Source organism: Canis lupus, chromosome 26 (assembly GCF_003254725.2).
Source record: "Canis lupus dingo isolate Sandy chromosome 26, ASM325472v2, whole genome shotgun sequence".
NCBI lineage: Eukaryota > Metazoa > Chordata > Mammalia > Carnivora > Canidae > Canis > Canis lupus.
This window is the reverse complement of record NC_064268.1, coordinates 7,855,463-7,878,767: the sequence shown is the minus strand read 5'-3', so window position 1 is coordinate 7,878,767 and position 23,305 is coordinate 7,855,463. Positions and strand designations below refer to the sequence as shown.

Genomic DNA, 23,305 nt, shown 5'->3' with positions numbered 1-23,305 from the left:
AAAAATTATCCCTCCTTCCTCCTTTGTTCTTTATTTCTTTTGAAATTTTCCAAAATAAAAAGCAGAAAAAATTAAGCATCTTTGTAGCATGATGCTTTTATCTTTTCTGTTCTATACTCAAGGGCTCTTTTTTCACTTGTTAATTACCCTCATGGTGGGGTATAGGTGTCAGGCATCAGCCTTTAGTTCTTAAATTGAAGAGAGATTTAGAGCCTTTCTTCTTTTCTCTTTTTCTCTTTCTCTTTTCCCCTGTTCTTTCTTTCTTTCTTTCTTTCTTTCTTTCTTTCTTTCTTTCTTTCTTTCTTTCTTTCTTTCTTTCTTTCTTTCTTTCTTTCTTTCTTTCTTTCTTTCTTTCTTTCTTTCTTTCTTTCTTTTTAGATTTATTTATTATTTGAGAGAAGAGGGAGGGAGAGGCAGAGGGAGAGACCCTAAGTAGACTCCTCACTGAGTGTGGAGCCTGATGTGGGGCTTGAACTCATTACTCATGACCTGAACCAAAACTGAGAGTTCAATCCTCAACCAATTAAACCCACCAGGTACCCCTGGAGCCTTGTTTCATAATAAGAAAATTCTTTTTTTTAATTAATTAATTAATTAATTAATTAATTAATTAATTTTTAAGATTTATTTATTTATTTATTCACGAGAGACACACAGAGAGAGGGGCAGAGACACAGGCAGAGAGAGAAGCAGACTCCATGCAGGGAGCCCGATGTAGGACTTGATCCTGGGACCCTGGGATCACGCGCTGAGCCGAAGGCAGGCATTCAACCACTGAGCCACCCAGGTATCCCACTAAATTTGCTCATTATTGTAATTCCTGTGCCCAGCATGGTGCTTGGCACATAGCAGTCTCCACACACAGCACAGAGCCCAACACAGGGCTTGCTCTCATGACTGTGAGATCATGACTTGAGTCAAAATCAAGAGTTGGATGCTTAAACCACTGAGCCACCCAGGCTCTCCATGTCTCTTCCCACTCATTCCCATTCTTTGATAACCACTAATCTATCTTCCATCTCTATGGATTTGCCTATTCTGGACATTTAATATACATGGAATCACAAGTTATGTGGTCTTTTGTGACTGACTCCTTTCACTTAGCATATTTCTTTCTTTCTTTCTTTCTTTCTTTCTTTCTTTCTTTCTTTCTTTCTTTCTTTCTTTCTTTCTTCTTTCTTTCTTTTTTTTTTAAGATTTTATTTATTTATTCACAAGAGACACAGAGAGAGAAAGGCAGAGACACAGGCAGAGGGAGAAGCAGGCTCCATGCAGGGAGCCTGATGTGGGACTCAATCCGGAGACTCCAGGATCACACCCTGAGTCTAAGGCAGGCTCTAAACCACTGAGCCACCCAGGGATCCCCAGCATATTGCTTTCAAGGTTATTCCATGTGGTAGCATGTATTAGTACTTAGTTCCATTTTGGTTTGCTTTCAACTTATTTATTTTTTTTAAAGATTCCATTCATTTATTCATGAGAGACACATTGAGAGAGAGACAGAGAGAGAGACAGAGAGGCAGAGGCACAGGCAGAGGGAGAAGCAGGCTCCATCCAGAGAGCCTGATGCAGGACTCCATCCTGGAACTCCAGGATCACCCCCTGGGCCGAAGGCAGGCACTCAACAGCTGAGTCACCCAGGAGTCCTGGCAATATGTACTTTTCTATATATATGTCACAATAAAAAGGTTATCATTGTTGGAAATTTGGAAATCAAGTGTTCTGTTTTATTAAAGATGAACAGCATTGAAATATTTCTACCATCCAAGCTCTGTGAATGGCAATTTTTTAGGTGGGAGAAAAAAGAAAATTTGTTAATAAATCTTTGTTGAACAAACCTTCTGCCTTTTGTTGGAAGAAACAGAAATTCTGAGAAGTCACCAGCAGGTGGTGCAATGAAACAAGACTTAATCTTGTAACCTAAAAAGCAAACCAAAATAAAAACATAAAAAGCAGCCAGCAGTCCGCCTAGTCATTGGAAAACATTTTTGTGAATTTCCTATTATTTATAATCTTCCTCCAATATTTTCCATCATACGAAAGAATCTGGCACATAGGGCTTCACTGGGTAACTGTCAGTCTTTATTCTTCAAATGCATCGAACAAAGAGAAAAACATACTATGTTTTCTCCCTTTTGTTTCACACCAGGAATTCAAAATAGTAGGAATGGCTGGGACTCGTGATATAGGGCCTTTTGTGTCTGCAACAAATGAGAATGGCAAAGGTGTCTACTAATACATTCCTCATATATTCTGAGATGGCATTTGGCTTTTGAGGTGAATTAGGAAGTGTGCAGTTTCTAAACCTTTATCAAGACCTTCCTTCCACTCATCTCTGGTTGATAACAGCCATTGGAGGTTGGAAAATTTTTCTCTAGAAAATTAATGAGAGAGACACCTGGGTGGCTCAGTGGTTGAGGGTCTGCCTTTGGCTCAGGGTGTGATCTCAGAGTCCTGGGATGGAGTCCCACATCGGGCTCCCTGCATGGAGCCTGCTTCTCCCTCTGCCTGTGTCTCTGCCTCTTTCTCTCTGTGTCTCTTGTGAATAAATAAATAAAATCTTTAAAAAAAAGAAAATTAATAAAATAAGGGATATATATTTTTTTAATCTGGAGACAAAGCCAAAATAGGAATCACCATGCTCATCATCCCTTTTATCAAGATATATTTCTTTGGGGCAAGGTGGGCATCAGGACTGGGAGAGGATGGTGCTGGCAATGGGAGATTGGTTACAATGAGGGGGAATGATCAGATAAGTAACTATACTAAGGACAATGGGAGACAGGTTTCTCACTCTTGGAAAGAGAGTTGGGAATATGGAAAAGAGAGAAAGCTAGAATGAACCCTGTGGAGTAGCTTGGCCCAGGTGTCCCTCTCTTATTAATTTTCCATATTAATAATAGAGTTCTAAATAAAGGTGCAGGGAAACCTGGGTGGCACAGCGGTTTAGCGCCTGCCTTTGGCCCAGAGCGTGATCCTGGAGACCCGGGATCGAATCCCACGTTGGGCTCCCGGTGCATGGAGCCTGCTTCTCCCTCTGCCTGTGTCTCTGCCCCCCCCCCCTCTCTCTGTGTGTGTGTGACTATTATAAATAAATAAAAATTAAAAAAAAATAAAAATAAAAAAAATAAATAAATGTGCAAATAGGTACAAATATATATGTACAAACATACATGTGGTCCCTAGATCTGTCCTTGGAGAGAACTGGCAGTAGTGATATCCCATAGTGATGAACATACATCCAGTACCTGAAACTTGGTTTTTAGATTTCATTCTCCACTAAAAGGAACCAACAATGATGGGAGAAATGGCTGATTCCAGAGTTGGAGCAGGGAAAATATAAGATGTGTTTGGAATATCTTTTTTTTTTAAGATTTTATTTTTAAGAAATCTCTGCACCCAACATGGGAATTGAACTCACAACCCCTAGATCAAGAATCTCATGTTCTACTGACTGAGCCAGCCAGGTGCCCCTGGAACATCTTTTTGTGTCAAAAAAACCAAAAAACCAAAAAAACAAAAAAACTAAGGAAGTGGGGACCTATTGCGAGGGCACAAAAGTCAGCTAAAGAATGAGAGTAACTACAATGGAGAAGCTGGGAAAACACTACCTTTGGGTGTTTTTAAGATTTTATTTATTTATTCATGAGAGACACAGAGGCAGAGACATAGGCAGAGGGAGAAGCAGGTTCCCTGCAGGGAGCCTGATGTGGGACTCTGATCCCAGAACTCCGGGATCACACCCGGAGCCAAAGGCAGCCGCTCAACTGCTGAGCCACCCAGGTATCCCAGGAAAACACTACCTTAATCAAGCAAAATGAACATCATCTCTAGTGGAACACATTGAGGTTCTAAACTACCTGATGAACTGTAATGAGAACATAGCATCACTTCTGAGGTGGACCTAAAAAAAAAAAAAGAAAGATACCTAACCCTAACCTTAGTCTAAGCATGCGGATGTATTAGGCAAACCTAACTGAGGAAATGTCTACAAAATAACCATCCTGTCCTCTTCAGAAATACCAAGACAAGGAAGACAAAGAAATATTGAGGAAGTATCCCATATGAAAGGAGTTTCCAGGACGTCTGGGTGGCTTAGTGGCTGAGCGTCTGCCTTTGGCTCAGATGCTGATCCTGGGGTCCTGGGATTGCATCCCGCATCAGGCTCCCCGCACTGAGCTTGCTTCTCCCTCTGCCTATGTCTCTGCCTCTCTGTGTGTCTCTCATGAATAAATAAATAAAATCTTAAAAAAAAAAAAAGTGAAAGGAGTTTCCAGAGGCATAGCAGCCAAACACAGTGGGAAACTTGAATGGGGTCTGAGGTTTAGAGGGCAGTGATATATCAGTCTTAGTTTCTCGATTTCATTGGTTGCACTTTGACTGATTAGGAGAATGTTCTTTATTGTAGGAAATGCTCACCAAAGTATTCAGGAGTGATGGGGCAAAGCAGATCAGCAATCTACACCCAAATGGGTTTGAAAAGTCAGTTCTTTGTATTGTACTTGCAGCTTTTCCTTAAGTTTGAGATTGTTGAAAAAGTTAAAAATTTTTATATGTATGTATAATCAAATCACAGAAAGGGAGAAAATGGGGCACCTGGGTGGCTCTTCAGCTTGGGTCGTGATCCTGGGGGTCCTGGGATCGAGTCCTGCATCGGGCACCCCATGGGAAGTCTGCTTCTTCCTCTGCCTGTGTCTGCCTCTCTCTCTCTCTGTGTCTCTTGTGAATGAATAAATAAAATCTTTAAAAAAAGGGAAAAATATTTGTGATTGTGTATATGATAAAGGACTTGTATCCAGAATATGTAAGGAACCCTTACAACTTAACAATAAAAAGGAGGGCAGCCCGGGTAGCTCAGCAGTTTAGCGCCGCCCTCAGCCCAGGGCCTGATTCTAGAGACCCGGTATTGAGTCCCACGCTGGGCTCCCTGCATAGAGCCTGCTTCTCCCTCTGCCTGTGTCTCTCATGAATAAAGAAATAAAGTCTTAAAAAAAAAAAAACAATAAAAAGGAAAATAATCCCATTTACAAATGAGCAAAGGATTAAAATAGACATTTTCCCCAAAGAAGATATACAAACGGTCAAGAAATACATGAAAAGACATTCAATATTTTTAGAAATTAGGAAAACATAAATTAAAGCCCAATGAGATACACTCCATGCAAAACTGCAGGCATGGCTAAAATGAAAAACACAGACAATAACAAGTGTTGACATGGATGTGGAGATACTGGAGTCTTCATGCATTGCTAGTGAGGGTGTGAAATGGTGCAGCCACTTTGGAAAATAGTTTGGCAGTGCCTCAAAATGTTAAACACAGGGGTACCTGGGTGGCTCACAGTTAAGCACCTGACTTTGGCTTAGATTGTGATCTCAGGGTCCTGGGATCGAGCCTCACATGGGGCTCTGAGCTCAGTGGGGAGTCTGCTTCTTGTGCCCCTCCCTCTGTCCCCTGGCCCCCATGCTCTCTTTCTCAAGCAGATAAATAAAATATTTTAAAAAATGTGTTAAGCACAGTTACCATCTGACTCAGCAATCCTTTTTTTTTTTTTGACTCAGCAATCCTACTCGTAGGTTTAATACCAAGAGAAAAGAAAACACATATCCACACAAAAACTTGTACACAAATGTCATAGCAGTATTATTCATAATAGTCAAAAAGTGGAAACAACCTGAACTGCCATCAACCAATGAAGGGATAAGCAAAATGTGTATTTCCAGTCTGAATCTGAAGGCCTGAGGACAGGAAAGCTGACACTGTAAGTTCTAGCCCAAGTCCAAACGTCTGAGAAACTAGGAGAGTTGATGCTGTAAATCCTCATCTGAGGGCAGGAGAAGACCGATGTCCCAAAGTGGTCAGGCAGAGAGAGAGAGAATTCTCCACCTTTGGGTACTCTTCAGACCCTCAACTGATTGGATAAGCTGCCTCCTAACATTGGAGAAGACAATCTGCTTTACTCAGTCTACCAGTTCAAAAGATCTTTTCCAGAAAAACCCTCAGAGACACACCAAGAGTAACATTTCACCAGACATCTGGGCATTGTGTGGGCTAGTTGATATGAAATTGACCATCACAATATCTCAATAAAGCTATTGTTTGGGGCACCTGGCTGGCTTAGTTGGCAGACAACATGTGACTCTTGATCTCAGGGTGTTAAGTTTGAGCCCCATGTTGGGTATACAGTTTACCTAAACAGTAGCAACAACAAATATATATAGTAACCTTCGAAACTGTCAAGGTCATGAAAACCAAGGAAACACTGAGATACTATCACAGACCAGAGGAATCTATTAAAGACATGAAGCCTAATGCCATGTCAGGTTGAATTATGGAACAGAAAAAGGATGTCAATGGAAAAACTGGAAAAAACTGAATAAAGTCTGAAGTTTCATTTATAGTAATATGCCTATGTTAATGTCTTGGTTTTGATAAAGGTGTCATGGTTATGTAAATTGTCAGCATGAGGGAAAACTGAATGTAGAGTATGTGGGAACTCTCTGTACTCTCTTTGCAGCTTTGTAAATCTAAAAGTATCCCAAAATAAAATGTTTATTTTTTTTAACCTAAATATACTGTCAGTGCTTTCCAGTACTTCCATAGTGTTGGGCACTTTATCTATATCAATGCATTTTTTTTTTTTTTTTTTTTTTTATAAATTTTTATTTATTTATGATAGTCACAGAGAGAGAGAGAGAGAGGCAGAGACACAGGCAGAGGGAGAAGCAGGCTCCATGCACCGGGAGCCCGACGTGGGATTCGATCCCGGGTCTCCAGGATCGCGCCCTGGGCCAAAGGCAGGCGCTAAACCGCTGCGCCACCCAGGGATCCCTATATCAATGCATTAATCCTCGCGACAATCCTAAGAGAGCAACTCCCAACTTATTTATTATTATTATTTTTTAAAGATTTTATTTATTTATTCATGAGAGACACGCAGAGAGAGAGAGGCAGAGACACAGGCAGAGGGAGAAACAGGCTCCATGCAGGGAGTCTGACGTGGGACTTGATCCCCGGTCTCCAGGATCACGCCCTGGGCTGAAGGCAGCGCTAAACCGCTGAGCCACCCGGACTGCCCGCAACTCCCAATTTAATAGAGAAGGTGAATTATGGACTCAGGGTCAGGCATCTGACAAATGGGAGAGCTGGGATTTGAACTTGGGTTTGTCTGGCTAGGCCAAATAAATCATATGCTTTCCAGCCAGGACTTACAGCCCCAGGTAGGTTCAGTAATGCAATTAACTAAATAAGGACAGAAAGGACATTTTTATGCCCGAAGTATAAATATTAAATAAATGACATTTAATGACCATGCTTGCTGTTTACATTATAAACCTGTGAACATGGGTGTGTGGCTAAGTTGGAAGAGCACGTGACTCCTGATCTTAGGGTCATGGGTTTGAGCCCCAGGCTGGGTGTAGAAATTATTAAAAAAAAAAAAAAAGAAATTATTTAAATAAATAAAGCTTTTGGGACGCCTGGGTGGCTCAGCTGTTGAGTGCCTGCCTTTGGCCCAGGGTGTGATCGTGAAGCCCTGGGAAGAAGTCCCACATCAGGCGCCCTGCATGGAGCTTCTCTCTCTGCCTGTGTCTCTGCCTCTCTCTGTATCTCTCATGAATAAATTTAAAAAATCTAAAAATAGGGGATCCCTAGGTGGCGCAGCGGTTTAGTGCCTGCCTTTGGCCCAGGACGCGATCCTGGAGACCTGGGATCGAATCCCATGTCGGGCTCCCGGTGCATGGAGCCTGCTTCTCCCTCTGCCTGTGTCTCTGCCTCTCTCTCTCTCTCTCTCTCTCTCTCATAAATAAATAAATTAAAAAAAAAAGAAAACAAAATTAAAAAAAAATCTAAAAATAAATAAATAAATAAAACTTTAAAAAATAATAATCCCATGAGCAGAAAGACAGGGACTTAAAATTTCTATCAAACATCTGAAAAACAGGCGCCTGGGTGGCTCATTGGTTCAGTGTCTGCCTTTGGCTCAGGTCATGATCCTGGGGTCCTATTGGGGAATCCATGTGGGTTCGAGTCTCACATCAGGCTCCCCATACAGAGCCTGCTTCTCCCTCTGCCTATGTCTCTGCCTCTCTCTATATGTCTCTCACGAATGAATGAATAAAATCTTTAAAAAAAACCCACACATCTGAAAAACATTTCAGGAAAAAATATTCCATCAATTTACATGATGGACTGTTTCTGTTATACTAAGTTCATGCAATCTTTCTTTTTCAGGGTGCAGGAGTGACCATGTATCTTTAATCAGTATATGCATGTCATTTTGGGCTCTACTTTTTTACTTAACATGATTGAATATACCTGTTTACAGGCATCCATTTAGTTCCCATAGTGATCATTTTAACAGCCATCTAGTATTATATGAAATAGACTACAGCTTACTTCACTGTTTCTCTGTTGTGGGGCATTTGGGATGTTTCCAGTGCATGGTTGATCTAAAAAGTGCAGCTATAAACATCTTTGCACAAACTGCTTGTTAAAATCTTTGGGGACTATTTTCAGCAAGGGCATTTGTGGGAAGCAGATGAAAGAAAAGTCCCTGGAATCTTCAGTTCTCCTTGGACAGATGCTCTTTTTTTTTTGGAATTAGCTCTTGGCATCCTGTAATGTGTAACACAGCTACCAGTAGCTTAATGATCTTGGATATGTCACTTCACCTGTCTGCAACTTGGACTCTGGCTATTGAAAATGCGGTCCTCAGACCAATGTTATTGTCTGCAAGCTTGTAGAATTATAGGATCCTTGGCCCTTTCTAGAACCTACTGAATCAGTTAATGAGATCTTAGAAGGTAGTTCTTTTTTTTTTTTTTAAGGTTTTATTTGTTTATTCATGAGAGACAAACACAGAGACAGAGGCAGAGGGAGAAGCAGGCTCCATGCAAGGAATCCGATGCGGGGACTTGATTATGGGACTGCGAGATCACGCCCTGAGCCAAAGGCAGATGCTGAACTACTGAGCCACCTAGGCGTCCCTAGAAAGTAGTTCTTGATCACATTAAAAGTTGGGGAAACTATGCCTTAATATTCACCTGTCAAACAGGGAGAATAGAAGTCCTTCCTCAAGGCTGTTGTGAAGGCTTAATGCATTAATGCATATACATAAAGTATATACAAGAGCACCAGGCACATAGTGGGTGCTATGTGTTTGCTACTTTTATGACTCTTTTCAGCTGGTCATACAAAGTCTCAGACTGACAGGTTTCCTAAATAGAGTGCCTTAAAAAGGGATTTCCCTCTGGTGGTGTGGGCAGGGGGTGAGGAGGATAATACACTTTCCCACTCCTCATGATCAAAGTCCTTTAGCAGAGCCAGATCTAGTCCCAGGGAGCTGACAAGTGAATCTGAGAGCACTTTGGGTAGGAACTGGGTCAGGGTGGCAGCCAGGGAAGATCTGATACTTCTGGCCCCTGAGCGGCGATGCCAATTGGGGTGGCCAGCCCCTGCCATCTACAAAAGGGTTCCATGAATAATGCATGTGCCCCTATATTCCCATTTTTCAAAAGAAAGTAAGAGTTTGGATTTTAGGGGTGCTTGGTTGGCTCAGTTGGTAGAGTGGGCAGCTTTTGATCTTAGGGTTGTAAGGTTGAGCCCCAAGATGGGTGTAGAGATCACTCTAAAAAATTAAGTTAAAACGCTTGGATTTTGGGGCACCTGGTGGCTCAGTGGTTGAGCATCTGCCTTTGGCTCAGGTCATGATTCCAGCATCCTGAGATCGAGTCCTGCATCAGGCTCCCCACAGGGAGCCTGCTTCTCCCTCTGCCTATGTCTCTATGTCCCCTACCCCCGAATAAACAAAATCTTAAAAAAAAAAAAAAGCTTGGATTTTAATATAAAATTGTCCTTTTCTTTTTTTTTTTAATATTTTATTTATTGAGACACACACAGAGAGAGAGAGAGAGAGAGGCAGAGACACAGGCAGAGGGAGAAACAGGCTCCATGCAGGGAACCCGACGTGGGACTCGATCCAGGATCTCTAGGATCACATCCCGGGCTGCAGGCCGCACCAAACCGCTGCGCCACTGGGGCTGCCCTGTCCTTTTCTTAATTAAAAAAAATTACATAAATGCTTATAGTGGCTTTATTCATAATCAGCCCAAACTGGAAACAATCCAAAGGTCCCTCAACTGGTGAATGGAAAGGAAAAGCAAATTGATCATACAATGAAATATACTCAGCAGAAGAAAAAAAATGAACTATTGATGCATAGTTGCATCAATATGCAGCATAATGCATTTGGGATCCCAAATCTTTTGGTGCTGGTGAAGTTACAGTAGTATGGACCAGATTTATCTTTTCATCTGAAACAACCACAAAATGGGGAAGCTATATACAAAATGATGTTTCTTTTTTTTAAAAAGATTTATTTATTTATTTATTTATTTATTTATTTATTTATTTATTATTATTCATGAGAGACAGAGAGAGAGAGGCAGAGACACAGGCAGAGGGAGAAGCAGGCTCCATGGAGGGAGCCTGATGTGGGACTTGATCCCGGGTCTCCAGGATCAGGCCCTGGGCCGAAGACGGCGCTAAATCGCCGAGCCACCTGGGCTGCCCCAAAATGATGGTTTTTTAAAAAAAGATTTTAAAAATATATTTATTCATGAGAGACAGACAGAAACACTCAAACACTGAGCCACTCAGGTGTCCCCAAAATGATGTTTTTCATTCAAAACACTGGATGTCAGTCAACAGAGGATGGGGGCACTGAGAAATAGGAAACAAATTGTGGGGGTTATTTCTACCATTACCCCACTTATTGTCTTTTTTTAAAAAAGATTTTATTTATTTTTTCATGAGACACACACACACACACACACACACACAGAAGCAGAGACACAGGCAGGGGGAGAAGCAGGCTCCATGCAGGGAGCCCAATGTGGGACTTGATCCCAGGTCTCCAGGGTCACACCCCAGGCTGAAGGTGGCACTAAACCACTGAGCCACCAGGGCTGCCCCCCCCCCCCCACTTAATGTCTTGAGAGAGTTTCTAGGCACTGGTGCAGGGAGAGGGGGGGGTCTCACGTGAAGCCTGGCAGATCCCCAGAGTTGACAAGATAGAGCTGAGAGCCCAGGGGGACGGAGGAGGTTAGAATTGTAGAGAGGAAACAGCTGCACACAGAGAGTCCAGAGGCCCGCCAAACCCTACCCCTACCCCCAGCAGTCAGCTGAGTACTGGTCAACATGTATGCAAGGACAACCACCTGAAGCCAGGGAAAGAACCACCTAAAATAATTAGAAGTAAGCATGTATAGCACTCACACTGGCCCAGGAATAGTGCCTTGTTCCACTAGCCACCCTGAAAAACTTCATGATTCATTGGTCCTACCTCACATAGTGGGGAAAAATTAGCTCTAGACTGAGCACTGTTTTAGTCTCAGATAAATGTTAAAAGCAAGATTTGAAAGGATAAAATTGTTTCCAAGTAACTACATCTAATTTAAAGCTCAAGAATATTTTTAGGAAAACTGAAATACAAAAGAAGGAGGGGGAGGGGAGAGATAGGGAGGAAGAGAAGAAAAAGTGATTGAGGAAGGGAACCAATCAACAAGGTAAAATTCACAATGCCTGACATCCAATCAGCAATAACCAGGCATGCAAACAAAGCCTTTTCACCTTTATTGGGAGATATTGTTATGAATTGAATTGTGTCTCCCAAAGATATGCTGAAGCTCCAACCCCCAGGGATGAGAATCAAAACTCAAAGTTCGTCATTAATTTGTTGGGAATCTTGAGTAAGTCATACTTTTCTTCAGGCCTCATTTAAGAATTCCATATATTTCTGTGTGCTTATGTGTATATTCCCTATGCAGTTTTTGGAGTGGTTTGTGAACCCCAAAAGTTGAGAACCTCTGCAGTAGATGATCTTTCATGTGTATTCCTTCGGTAGATATTAAGGCCTTACTATGTGCCACACTCTGGGGATACAGTGATGCCCGAGAGAGAGACAAGATCCCTGAGATCTCATGCAGATTATATACTCAGGGAGGGATTCATACAACCAACATGGAGACAAGTACTTTCACATAATGGTAACTTATACAAAGGAAATAAGACAGGTAACATATAAGTGATTGGGAGGAGGCTTGAAGCTCTGGGTATTCAGGAAAGGTCTTTTTTTTTTTTTTTTCCAGAGATGTTACACTTTGAATTGTGTCCCCGCAGAAAGATATGTTGAAGGTCTAATACCCACTATGTCAGAACACGATCTTATTTGGAAACAGGGTCTTTGCAGACGTAATTAGTTAAATTTAGATGAGATCATGCTAAAGTGTGGTGGACCCTTAAATCCAGTAAGACTGGTGTCCTTATAAGAGGAGAGGATACAGAGACAAGCACACAGGGAAGAAAGCCATATAACAACAGAGGCAGTGCTGGAGGGATGAAGCTGCAAGGCAAGGAATGCTAAAGATTGAGGGCCACCACAATATAGGAAGAAGTTAGGAAAGACTTTACCCAGTTTGGAGCATGTCTTTGCTGACACCTTGATTTCACACTTCCAGCCTCCAAAACTGTGAAAGAATATATTTCTATTGTTTAAGCCACTCAGTTTATGGTATTTAAGCAGTCCAGTTTGTGGTTAAGGCAGCTCTAGGATTTCTTTTTTTTTTTTTAAGATTTTATTTATTTATTGAGACACACACACACACACACACAGAAGAGAGAGAGAGAGAGGCAGAGACACAGGCAGAGGGAGAAGCAGGCTCCATGCAGGGAGCCTGACGTGGGACTCGATCCCAGTCTCCAGGATCAGGCCCTGGATTGAAGGTGGTGCTACACTGCTGAGCCACCCAGGCTGCCCAAAAGTACAGAACTTTTTTTTTTTAAAGACTTTATTTATTTATTCATGAGAGATACACACACACACACAGAGGCAGAGACACAGGCAGAGGGAGAAGCAGGCTCCATGCAGGAAGCCGGAGTGGGACTCCATCCTGGGTCTCCAGGATCAAGTCCTGGACAAAAGGCGGTGCTAAACTGCTGAGCCACCTGGGCTGTCCCCTAGGACTTCTTTTCTTTTTATTTTTTGGTAAGTAGGCTCCATGTCCAATGTAGAGCTTGAACTCAGGACTCTGAGATCAAAAGTTCCATGCTCTATCCAGTGAGCCAGCCAGCTGCCCCCAGCAGCCCTAGGAAATTAATACAGGTGTCACTATAACTAAGGCTTGAGGGATCCCTGGGTGGCGCAGCGGTTTCGCGGCTGCCTTTGGCCCAGGGCGCGATCCTGGAGACCGGGGATCGAATCCCACATCGGGCTCCCGGTGCATGGAGCCTGCTTCTCCCTCTGCCTATGTCTCTGCCCCATTCTCTCTCTCTGTGACTATCATTAATAAAAAAAAAAAAAAAAAAAAAAAAAAACAAACAAAAAAACAAACAAAAACCTAAGGCTTGAATGATGAGAAAAAGGCAACCATATGAAGATTTAGAGGGAATGTTCCATGCAAGGATAGGAAGAGAAAAAAGTGTCTGGGAAGTACTGATCCAGGGGGCTGAGATAGGAGATGTCACTGGGAAGGGAGGCAGGGACAGATCCTACGTCCATGCAGGGAAGGAGAGGCAATGGTGTCACATGAGCAGCAGACACTGCTGTCGAGAGTCGCGCAGAATCTCTCGCAGGGGACTATGCAGATGACAGGAGTCTAGATGTATTAGTTGCAGTAAGTCATGACACGGTGAGACGTCGGGTCCCTCTCTGCCCTTCCCCTCCCTGCCTGGCGACCTTGCTGGATGGTCAATGTCAGTTCTAGCATTACAGGCCATTGGCTTTGGCTCTGTTCAGGCAATGAATGCCGAGAGTGCTGAGCTCTCAGCTCCCCCAAATCCTCCTTCCTCCCGACTCCGGACATGCCAAATAAACACGATCTTGTGCAAATGCAGGGCGGAGAAGTTCCCCAGCGTCAACCAGGAGACACTGGAAGGGCAGCAGCACCCGCCAGGAGACGGCAACCGAGACCGCCAAGACCCGAGGACCACAGCGGTCTCGCGGCGGGCGCGCGGGGGCGGAGCCGGCGGAGGCGCGTGCGCATGCGCGGGCCGCCTCCGGCGAGGGGGTGGGGCGGGGCCGGGGCGGGGGCTGTGACGTCAGGTGCGCGCGTGGCTCCGGCTGCGCAGGAACAGCTGGTGCCTCCGAAGGCGGCGGGCGAGTGGCCGCGCTGGGGTGCCGGTGTCCGCCCGCGCCACGCTGCGGGAGCTGCCGCCGCCTCGCATCGCCGCGCCATGTCCGGCCAGCTGGAGCGCTGCGAGCGCGAGTGGCACGAGCTGGAGGGAGAATTTCAGGAACTGCAGGTAGGGCCGGGCCACCTGGTCGCGCAACTCTGCTACCTGCGGTGCAGTGCCTTCCCCTTCCTGCTTCCCCAGCCGGCGCGGTGGGGATCATCAGGGTCCAGGGCGGTGCCCCTGGCTGGGCACCAGGGGCTGGTGGTCCGCGTGGGCCAGCACCCTCCTAACTGCCAGCACTTCAGTTCTTCATCCACTTGGGGCGCCCGGTCCTAGCCCCCCATTACCCCGCCTTCGCACCGGCTCTGCTCCGCACACCTCCTCCTCTGCAGAAAGTTGGTCTGTGGCCTCTGAGGGGAAGTTCCAGGTGTGTCATATGGGGCAAGCCTGAGGGGACAGATTTGTCCTGGGTTTCACAAAACAGCCCAACCCCCACCTCGGCAGGGGTCTCCCCTAACCTCACCCCGTCCACCTGCTTTTGGCAGCTCAGCTTCTCTATTCTGGTGAGGTAGCCCTCTCTTCTGCAACTGCATATTGCGAGATGTGCTTGGGAGCCGTTCACCTTGAACCCCTAGGCTTTGCTTAGGGATTAAGGACCCCTGTTCTGCGTTTTGGGGGCTCTGGTGTCTATGCCCTACTCTCCGCCGCTGCTGCAGACTGTTTGGCCTTGTGGATGACATCTGTCAGTTCTGACAGCTGGTTTGCCCCCGTCAGTGATAGAGGCTGCTCAGAGCCCTCACCCATCTGGCCCAGAACTTTACACCGGATAGGATGAGGCCAGATGTAAGAGAGGCCCCTTGAGAGAATGACATTGCCCCTGTGGGGTCCTGGCCGGAGGAGTTGTTCTTGCAAGGAGGTTCAAAGAGGTCCCAGCTACCAACTCAGGTGACTAGAGACACCTCATTTGAAACCTTGGCATTGGCCAAGAAGGACTTCTGGAGCGCTTCTGGGGATGGAGCTTTTTTCTTCTCCAGCTACTAGATTGTATTTGTTTTCTGTGGAGTTGGGCTCTGTTTGCCAGAAATCACATTGCACAGCCTCACCCCACTTCTTCCTATCCTCAGCTGGAGCAATGACATGGAGCTCTTATCTGCAGTTGGTTGGCCTCTTACAGTGTCCACAGGAGGGGAGAGGATTTTGTCTATGATGGGTCTTCTAGACATGAGGCAATAGACCTTGATGTTTAAAGAGAGGGGTGCTGCAGAGATGGAGCAGGAAGGTGGAGGGGTGGGGTCTGTTTTAAGCATGAGCAGAGAATAACGTAGGCCTTTTTTGGCCTGTGGGGCACGTGTGGGTTGGTGCCCTCTCCTTCAGGTCCAGGGCGTAGGGCTCACCCAGTTCCGAGGGGATCCTTCTGGCTCCAGTCCCATCTAGAAGATTCAGCTGCTTCTTAACACTTAGTCCTATTGGGCTCTCGGATCATGTTCAGCCGTGGAATCATGGAAGGGGTGTTAGGGTTGAGAGTGGGTGAAGAGTTTTACTGTGAGGAGCTTTTTTCCTGAATTGCTTTCCCTTGCCCTGCCTTATACTAGGAGGAGGAGTTGTCTTAACACTTCAGAGCCATTCAGTTAATGCAATCAACAGCAATTAGATAGCTAGTCTTGGCAGGCAGCACTTGCAAAGGAGGCATTTGATTTATGTTCTTACTTCATATCTTTGGGGTTCAGGTGTGTGAGGGACAGAGAGGAATGGAGAATTCTGGATTTTGTCCCCTGGTACACAGCAAGGGCTGTAGGACAGCTGACTGGGGGGTAGGAGGAGCTGTGATGTCACCTGCTCAGTTCTTCAGCAATGGGGGAACTGGAATGGACTGGGCCTTTGGAGAAGAGGGACCCTGCTGGCCTCAGGATTTGGTGGACAACTCCCAGGTCAGAGGCCAGTGACGGATGGAAGGCCACAGAGTCCCCTGTGAGTCAAGGTCATAGACTAGAGCAAAAACATTGTCTATATCTTCAGTTCATAGATGGGAAGCTGAAGCTTGAGAATCTAATTCACTCAACTGGGGTCACACAGCTCTTGAGTGGTAAAGCTGGCACTAGAACTTATTATTCTAAATGCTTAGTTCGGATGTCTCTCATTGTGCTGGGAGGCCCCTCTCTTACCTCCACATCCCCCATAATAAATATGAGAACTTTGAACACCTGAGATGAAAGTTTCTGGGATAGGTGTATAATAAGTAGGGTGTACATCGTCATTGTGTGTGTGTTGGACAGACTTTCAAATACTTTTCAAATATGTATTGGGAAGTCACAACAGGTAGGCAGGTGGAGAGATTGGAACTAGAAAGGAAAGATTTATTATTATTATTTTTTTAACCAGAAAATTCCTGTCTATCTTAGTTTTCCCTATGTCTGCCTCAGAATCTGGGATTGGTGGGTTTCATGTTTGCACCTCTCTGATTATGTCTTTCTTGAGGTCATAGCTAATGTCTCTGTTTCACCTCTCCTTCCCTTTTTCAAATGAGGAGAGGAAAGAGGAAACCTAGTTGTCAGACCCCAGAGGATTTGAAAGGTCTTTGGAATTCCCCGCCCTCTTGGCAAAAGTCAAGTCATAATCTCTAGGACTTTCTTTCTTTCTTTCTTTCTTTCTTTCTTTCTTTCTTTCTTTCTTTCTTTCTTTCTTTCTTTTTTTTTTAAAGATTTTATTTATTTATTCATGAGACACACACAGAGAGAGAGAGAGGTAGAGACACAGGCAGAGGGAGAAGCAGGCTCCACGCAGGGAGCCTGATGTCGGACTCGATCCCGGGTCCCCAGGATCAGGCCCTGGGCCGAAGGCGGCGCCAAACCGCTGAGCCACCGGGCTGCCCGGACCTGTTTTCTTTTGACTGTGATTTGTATCTGCCAGAGCCTCACTAGATTCGGGGGCAAGGTCAAGTGGCTATGGGGACTTTGTTTTCTGGTTGGGATTTCAGCCATGCTGGTGAATTGAGCATCTGTCTGAAACCAGTCCATGTTTGGCCCTGTGGCCTGTGGTATGACCACAGAAGGTCACTTACAGACACCGTGGCAGGTGATTTAATAAACATTTCCTGACTTGCATCACTGGAAACTTGACCCCATCTCTGTCCATCCAGGAAGGAGGTGGCCTGAAGAGGCCTTTCCCTAAACCTGACTTCACAGAAATGCAGGGGCCTGGTAGGCCAGTGTCAAAGATTTTTGGCTTTTCCTACCAATGAAACAGGCAGCCCTCTGGCTGCTGTGTATAGAATAGCTATGAGAGGGACAGGGTAGAAACAAGAAGGTCAGTATTATTTTATTAAAGCTCTATGAAATAGATCCTCTTATCCCATTTTACAGAGAGAAAATCATATACCCAAAGCCACATGTCTTGTATATATTGGAGTCAGGATTCAAACCCAGGCTGTTGAACATCAAGGTCTATACTCTTAACCACTACCTAAGGCAGGTCTGTGCCTTTTGTAGCCTTTTGTTTCTCATTCCTCTTGCATGGCCTTATGGATCTCTTTCTTTAGAAGTGGGCTGTGTGGAAAGAACCCCTGGCCTGCCCCTGTCTACTACCTGCAAGCCGCCTCTCTGAGTTTGAGTTTCTTTGTCTATAAAACAAAGGCTGACAATAATAGCAACAGTAAGAGCTAACTGTATGATCTATGGATTATTTCATTTAATCTACTTTCTACTGAGGCTGAGAGATGTTAAGTAGCTTGAAAATCATGGGATTTTGGAATTTGAACCCAAGTACATGGTACTGTGTACATCAGATATTCTTTGAGTTCTTAACACAGTGGACTCCCAAAGTATCTTGAGACCCTTGGCTCTGGAAAGAAATATTGAACTTTTGAGGTCTCATTTAATTTGTACAGTGCTTTGACATAATGCATTAGTCAGGATTCTTAGTTGCAAGTGACAGAAACCTCGTTCAGCTGGCTTTAAGCCAAAAAAAGGAGTTTATTGGCTCATATATTGGGAAGTCCAGTGACAAATGGCTTCAAGTCAGGCTTGATCTTGGCGCTCCAATGATGTCTTTGTGTGTATCTCTGTTTCTTCTTCCCTTTAAAAAAAAAAAAAAAGATTTTATTTATTTATTTGAGAGAGAGCATAGCAGGGGGAGGAGCAGAGGGAGAGGGGCAAGCCGACTTTGCATTGAGGGCACAGCTTGAGGTGGGCCTGGATCCCATGACCCTGAGATCATGACCCTAGCTAAACCAAGAGTTGGATGCTTAACTGACTGAGCCACCCAGGAACCCCCTCTCTGTTTCTTCTATATCAGCCTTATTGTCAGGCAGTCTCTCCCACGTGTGGTAAAGATGTGCACTGGCAACCCCAGGTTGGCATCTACCAGCTTAGCAAATTGGCAGAAACAGAGCATCTTCCCTGGTAATTCCAGCAGGAGTCCCAGGGCCAACTTTTTGTCCTAACGTGGGTTATATGATTATCCCTTACTTAACCAGCTACTGTGGCACTTATTGGCTGGGCATTGGTTACATGTCTTCCCTGGAGCCTAGGACTGGAATGATATGAAATAAGAATAATCCAGTTAATCCTATAAAGGAAAATAAAAATACTGGTAGTATGGCTGGGTGGCTCAGTGGTTGACCCTCTTTGCCTTTGGCTCAGGGCATGATCCCGGAGTCCAGGGATAGAGCCCCGCATCGGACTCCCTGCATGGAGTCTGCTTCTCCTCCCTCTGCCTGTTTCTCTGCCTCTCTGTGTGTCTCTCATGAATAAATAAGTAAAATCTTAAAAAAAAAAATACTGGTAGTAAAAGAAAGAAAGGGATGCTGGACACGCATCTTTTGGAGGGGGGAATCTATATTTGTGATTCCCACACTGTGTCAAGGCACCTTCAAGGAACTGCTTCAAGCTCACAGGGACACTATAGGGTAAAATTAAATTTTCAAGGAAAACACAATGACATCTGCCATACACCACTTAAACTGCTAATTTGGCATAGTTCACACCTGCACGTTAGATCACACTAAATTCTTTTTGATGATATCTTATCTTTGTGAAGTTAGGTTTCTAGTGGTCTGTGATTAGAATCAAGTATTATGTGAAAATCTGTATGGAAAAGAAATGATGGTGACAGTGTCCAATCTGATTCCAAGGTTTGAGAATTTAACACAAAGCCCAATAAGTACACACATCCCATTAGTAAATAATTTTGGTTATTTCAAAATGAAATAAAAATGTTTTTGTCAATTTCTGCATATTCTTTTCCTCAAAAGGCTACTGAGTTGTTAGACATAAATACTTTTCAGTTATTTGACTTGAAAAGTATACTGAGACAAGAAGGGCATGGTGAATCAGCAAAGTTTGTGAACCTTTCTTTTATGCCCCGAGTATGGTGGTGTTGACACAATTATGTATATTTGCCAGAATTCATTGAGTTGTACACCTTAAGATTGGTGAATTGATATGTAAATTATACCTCAATAAAATTGATATGTATAATATACCTAAATTAAAAAAAATAAACCAGTATATGGCCTGTTACCTCATCTCCTAACTCCTTGACAGCTGAGGAAACTGAGATACAAAGAGATTATATGACTTAGCTAAGAAGTGACAGACTGTGGATATGAAAAGTTAGGTTATCCTGCCTGCCAAACATCTGGCACTCATGTCTAATACCTGCACTTACTGCTCCTATAGCAGACATCACGAATCAATCCTGGCACATGACTCAGTTTTTTCCAGTATAAAATTGTTGCTGTTTCGGTGAAGTCAACTTGCCATCCTTAGTAGTGTTTTCATGGTGATGAGTCTTAGTTAAATATATTCAGCATCCAGAAATCTTTGTTTGAATTTGCTTCCTTGGAAAGATAATTACATAAATGTAATCTCTCAAAAACTTACCCCTTGGTGGGCAGCCCCGGTGGCCCAGCGGTTTAGTGCCGCTTTCAGCCCAGGGTTTGATCCTGGAGACCTGGGATGGAGTTCCACGTCAGGCTCCCTGCACGGAGCCTGCTTCTCCCTCTGCTTCTCTCTCTCTCTCTCTCTCTCTCTCTCTCTCTCCCCCTCTGTCATGAATAAATAAATAAAATCTTAAAACAAAACAAAACAAAACAAAAAAAACCTTACCCCTTGAGAGAAGCACAGCTATCAGACACCACATTTTGGTGGTGGCCATGTCTGTTGCAATCTGTTGGGTTGCCTACCAACTTGCAATGCTTCTGGGCCAGAGCCCTCTCTGAAGATGCCGTGAGATTCCATTGCTGGCAATTCTTGCAATAATTGTTGACTTGGGTTGTGACTCCCCAATTCTGGGTCTTATTATTTAGCCAAGTTGTGTTAAGCAGACATTTCCAAATGTTTCACAGCCATGCTGAGACCTGGAGTCATTAACCTCATCTTCCCACTGGGGCAGAGCTTGGGGCCTGAGAGTACAGGAGAGGTAGCAGATCACCAAACCTCTGAAAGAAACTCACTTGTTTGTGTCTTCTACATGTGCTATAAAAGGATGGTAATTAGCCATTGTAGGAAAGAAGGTATGGGCATCCCAGCTCACAGAGCCAATATCAGTGTTTTTCTCTCTCCCTCTCTTTTAATCCATTCTACATGTTTAGAAGTAATGCATATCCACAAAGTTAAACATTCAAATAGAGATGTTCAAGAATTTTCAGAACACTTGTCTGTAAGAGCTAAACACCAGAAACCTAAATGTTCTTCAGAATGGATATTTCCACTGAACATCCATAGGACGGGCTATGATGAGCAGAATAAATAAACTAGAGCTACATGTGTCAACATGAATAAACGTTTTTATTTATTTTTTTAAAAGATTATTTATTTATTCATGACAGAGAGAAAGAGAGAGAGAGAGAAAGAGGCAGAGACACAGGCAGAGGGAGAAGTAGGCTCCATGCAGGGAACCTGACATGGGACTCGATCCCAGGTTTCCAGGATCACACCCTGGGTGGAAGGCGGCACTAAACCGCTGGGCCACCGGGGATGGGGATGTCTGGATAAACGTTTTTAAAAGAAGAGCAACATTGAGTGGAAAGTTGCAGAGACATATATACAGTAGGACATGGATGATAAAGTTAGAAACATTCCAAACAATACTATGTATTGCTTGTCAATACATGTTTATATAGTGCAAGGGAGTGATACGGGCCAGATTCAGTATAGTGGAAATTCGGTAGGGCCCTGGTGAGAAGCAAATGACTCCCAGAAGGGTCTCACTGAAAGGAGTTTAAAGAAAGGACTTTACAGAGATGTGGCAATTTAAGGGTCAGGCCCCTAGAGCTGGGGCCAGTCCTGTTCCTGAAGAGGGGAGGAGATGGTGCATCACCAGAGCTTGACCAAAGCTTGTTGCTGGGGAAGGAGAGGTGTAGGACAGAAGCTGTAATTATTGAAGGTTGCAGCAAAGTAGAGAGGAAGCAGAAGCAACAAATACCCTAGCTTCTCTCTCTTCCCACCGTGCATCCCATTGGCAAAACCCAAGTAGGAGGCAAGGCAAGGGAGTGCAGGAGTTGCAGTCCATAGGGGTCAGCCTCCTTGGGCTCAGAGAAAGAATTGATCTGGGGTGGGCAGAGGGGCAGAGGTAACCAGTAAAGGGGTTCCCCTCTTTGGGGGCAGAGGATAGGAATACCATCCAGAAAGAATACATAGAAGCTTTTAACTCTCTGTGCACTATTATTTTTTAAACTGAGGGTGAGAATATGGATGCTCATGTTTATTTTCTATCAATTATATGATTTTCTATCCATTATGTGATTTTATATCTTTTTTTTTTTGTATGCCTGAAATACTTCATAGTAAAATGAGCAGGAGACCAAAAAGTAACCCAACAGTACCAAAAGGCTTATAAAGAAAAACATCTCTAGTGTGCCTGGCTGACTCAGTTGGAAGAGCATGTGACTCTTGATCTTGGGGTCATGAGTTCTAGCCCCATGTTGGATGTAGAGATTACCTAAATAAATAAAACTTGAAACAAAGAAAGAAAGAAAGAAAGAAAGAAAGGAAGGAAGGAAGGAAGGAAGGAAGGAAGGAAGGAAGGAAGGAAGGAAGAAAGAAAGAAAGAAAGAAAGAAAGAAAGAAAGAAAGAAAGAAAGAAAAAAGGGGGGAAAAGAAAGGCAGCTTTATAGGTTCACTGTCAGTCATTTATATGATTATGACCATGCAAATACTATTTACTGCAGAATTGAGTAAATTGAGTAAATTGTATTATGCTTGTATTTTCTCTCTTGGAGATTTTAATTACATTTATATAGTTAGCATTTGATTCTTTACTGGCAATGGTTGCTCATAATTATCCTCTTTTTTTTTTTTTTTTTTTTTTACCCCTAAAGCTCCATCCGTAGATAAATCAAGTGTGTTTCTTTTCTTTGGCCTTGAACTAGACAAGTTAAGGTGTGGGGGTCTGCTTGTGCTCCCAAATGGAGTGCTTTCTTCTGCAGCTGCTTATCTGCTTTGGTGCCCCCAGCACTCTGGGTTATTTTTAGAGGTAGCAACTTGATGTGGTAGTCAATCACATTTAATAAGCTGGTACTCCCCACACTGTGTGCAGAGTGGACTCCCAGTGTTTGGTGTTTCCCATGTTCTAATCCACTGCTGCCAAGTTTAGAAATAAAAATAGTGGTTTGGCAGTTTGTCATTTTCTTTAAAAGTTAAACATATATTTACCATATGACCAGCAATTCCATTCCTAGGTATCTACCTAAGAGAAATGAAAATGTGTCTACACGAAGATTAGTACATGTTCATGGTCATAATAGCTAAAAAGTGGAAATAACCAGAATTTCCATTAACAGGTGAATGGATAAACAAAATGTGATGCATCTATACCAAATTTGTATTGTAAAGTAGCAATAAAAACATAGTAATGAAAAAAAAAACACAACATAGTAATGCATGCTTCCCCCTACTATCCAAAAGCACAGCCTTCCTATGGAAACCTTTCATAAGCCAGAATGGCGTAAAACAGAGTATCCCCTGCTTTCCGAAAGCTTTATGCCACTGCTTTTATGAAAGACCTCCATTAGTACCTGTTTTTGCTAACCCAAAGAGATCTCAAGAGGATTTTCACTTTTATGAAAAAAGCCACTGCTTTACTAATGGAAGTCTTTCATAAAAAGCAAAATGGTATAACATGAACTTTCAGAAAGGA

At 43.7% G+C, this 23,305-nt stretch overlaps 1 protein-coding gene across 5 annotated transcripts in view; it reads left to right on the top strand.

The window, feature by feature from the left end:
* Positions 1 to 14,095: 14,095 nt before the first annotated feature.
* TMEM120B (transmembrane protein 120B) overlaps positions 14,096 to 23,305 on the top strand; it is a 47,842-nt gene continuing 38,632 nt past the window's right edge. For all 5 annotated transcript variants that reach the window (XM_035706678.2, XM_035706676.2, XM_035706677.2 and 2 more), the window contains exon 1: positions 14,096 to 14,299. In XM_035706678.2, coding sequence (XP_035562571.1) covers positions 14,231 to 14,299 — 69 coding nt within the window. In that variant the 5' untranslated portion in view covers positions 14,096 to 14,230. The remainder of the gene's footprint in view (positions 14,300 to 23,305) is intronic.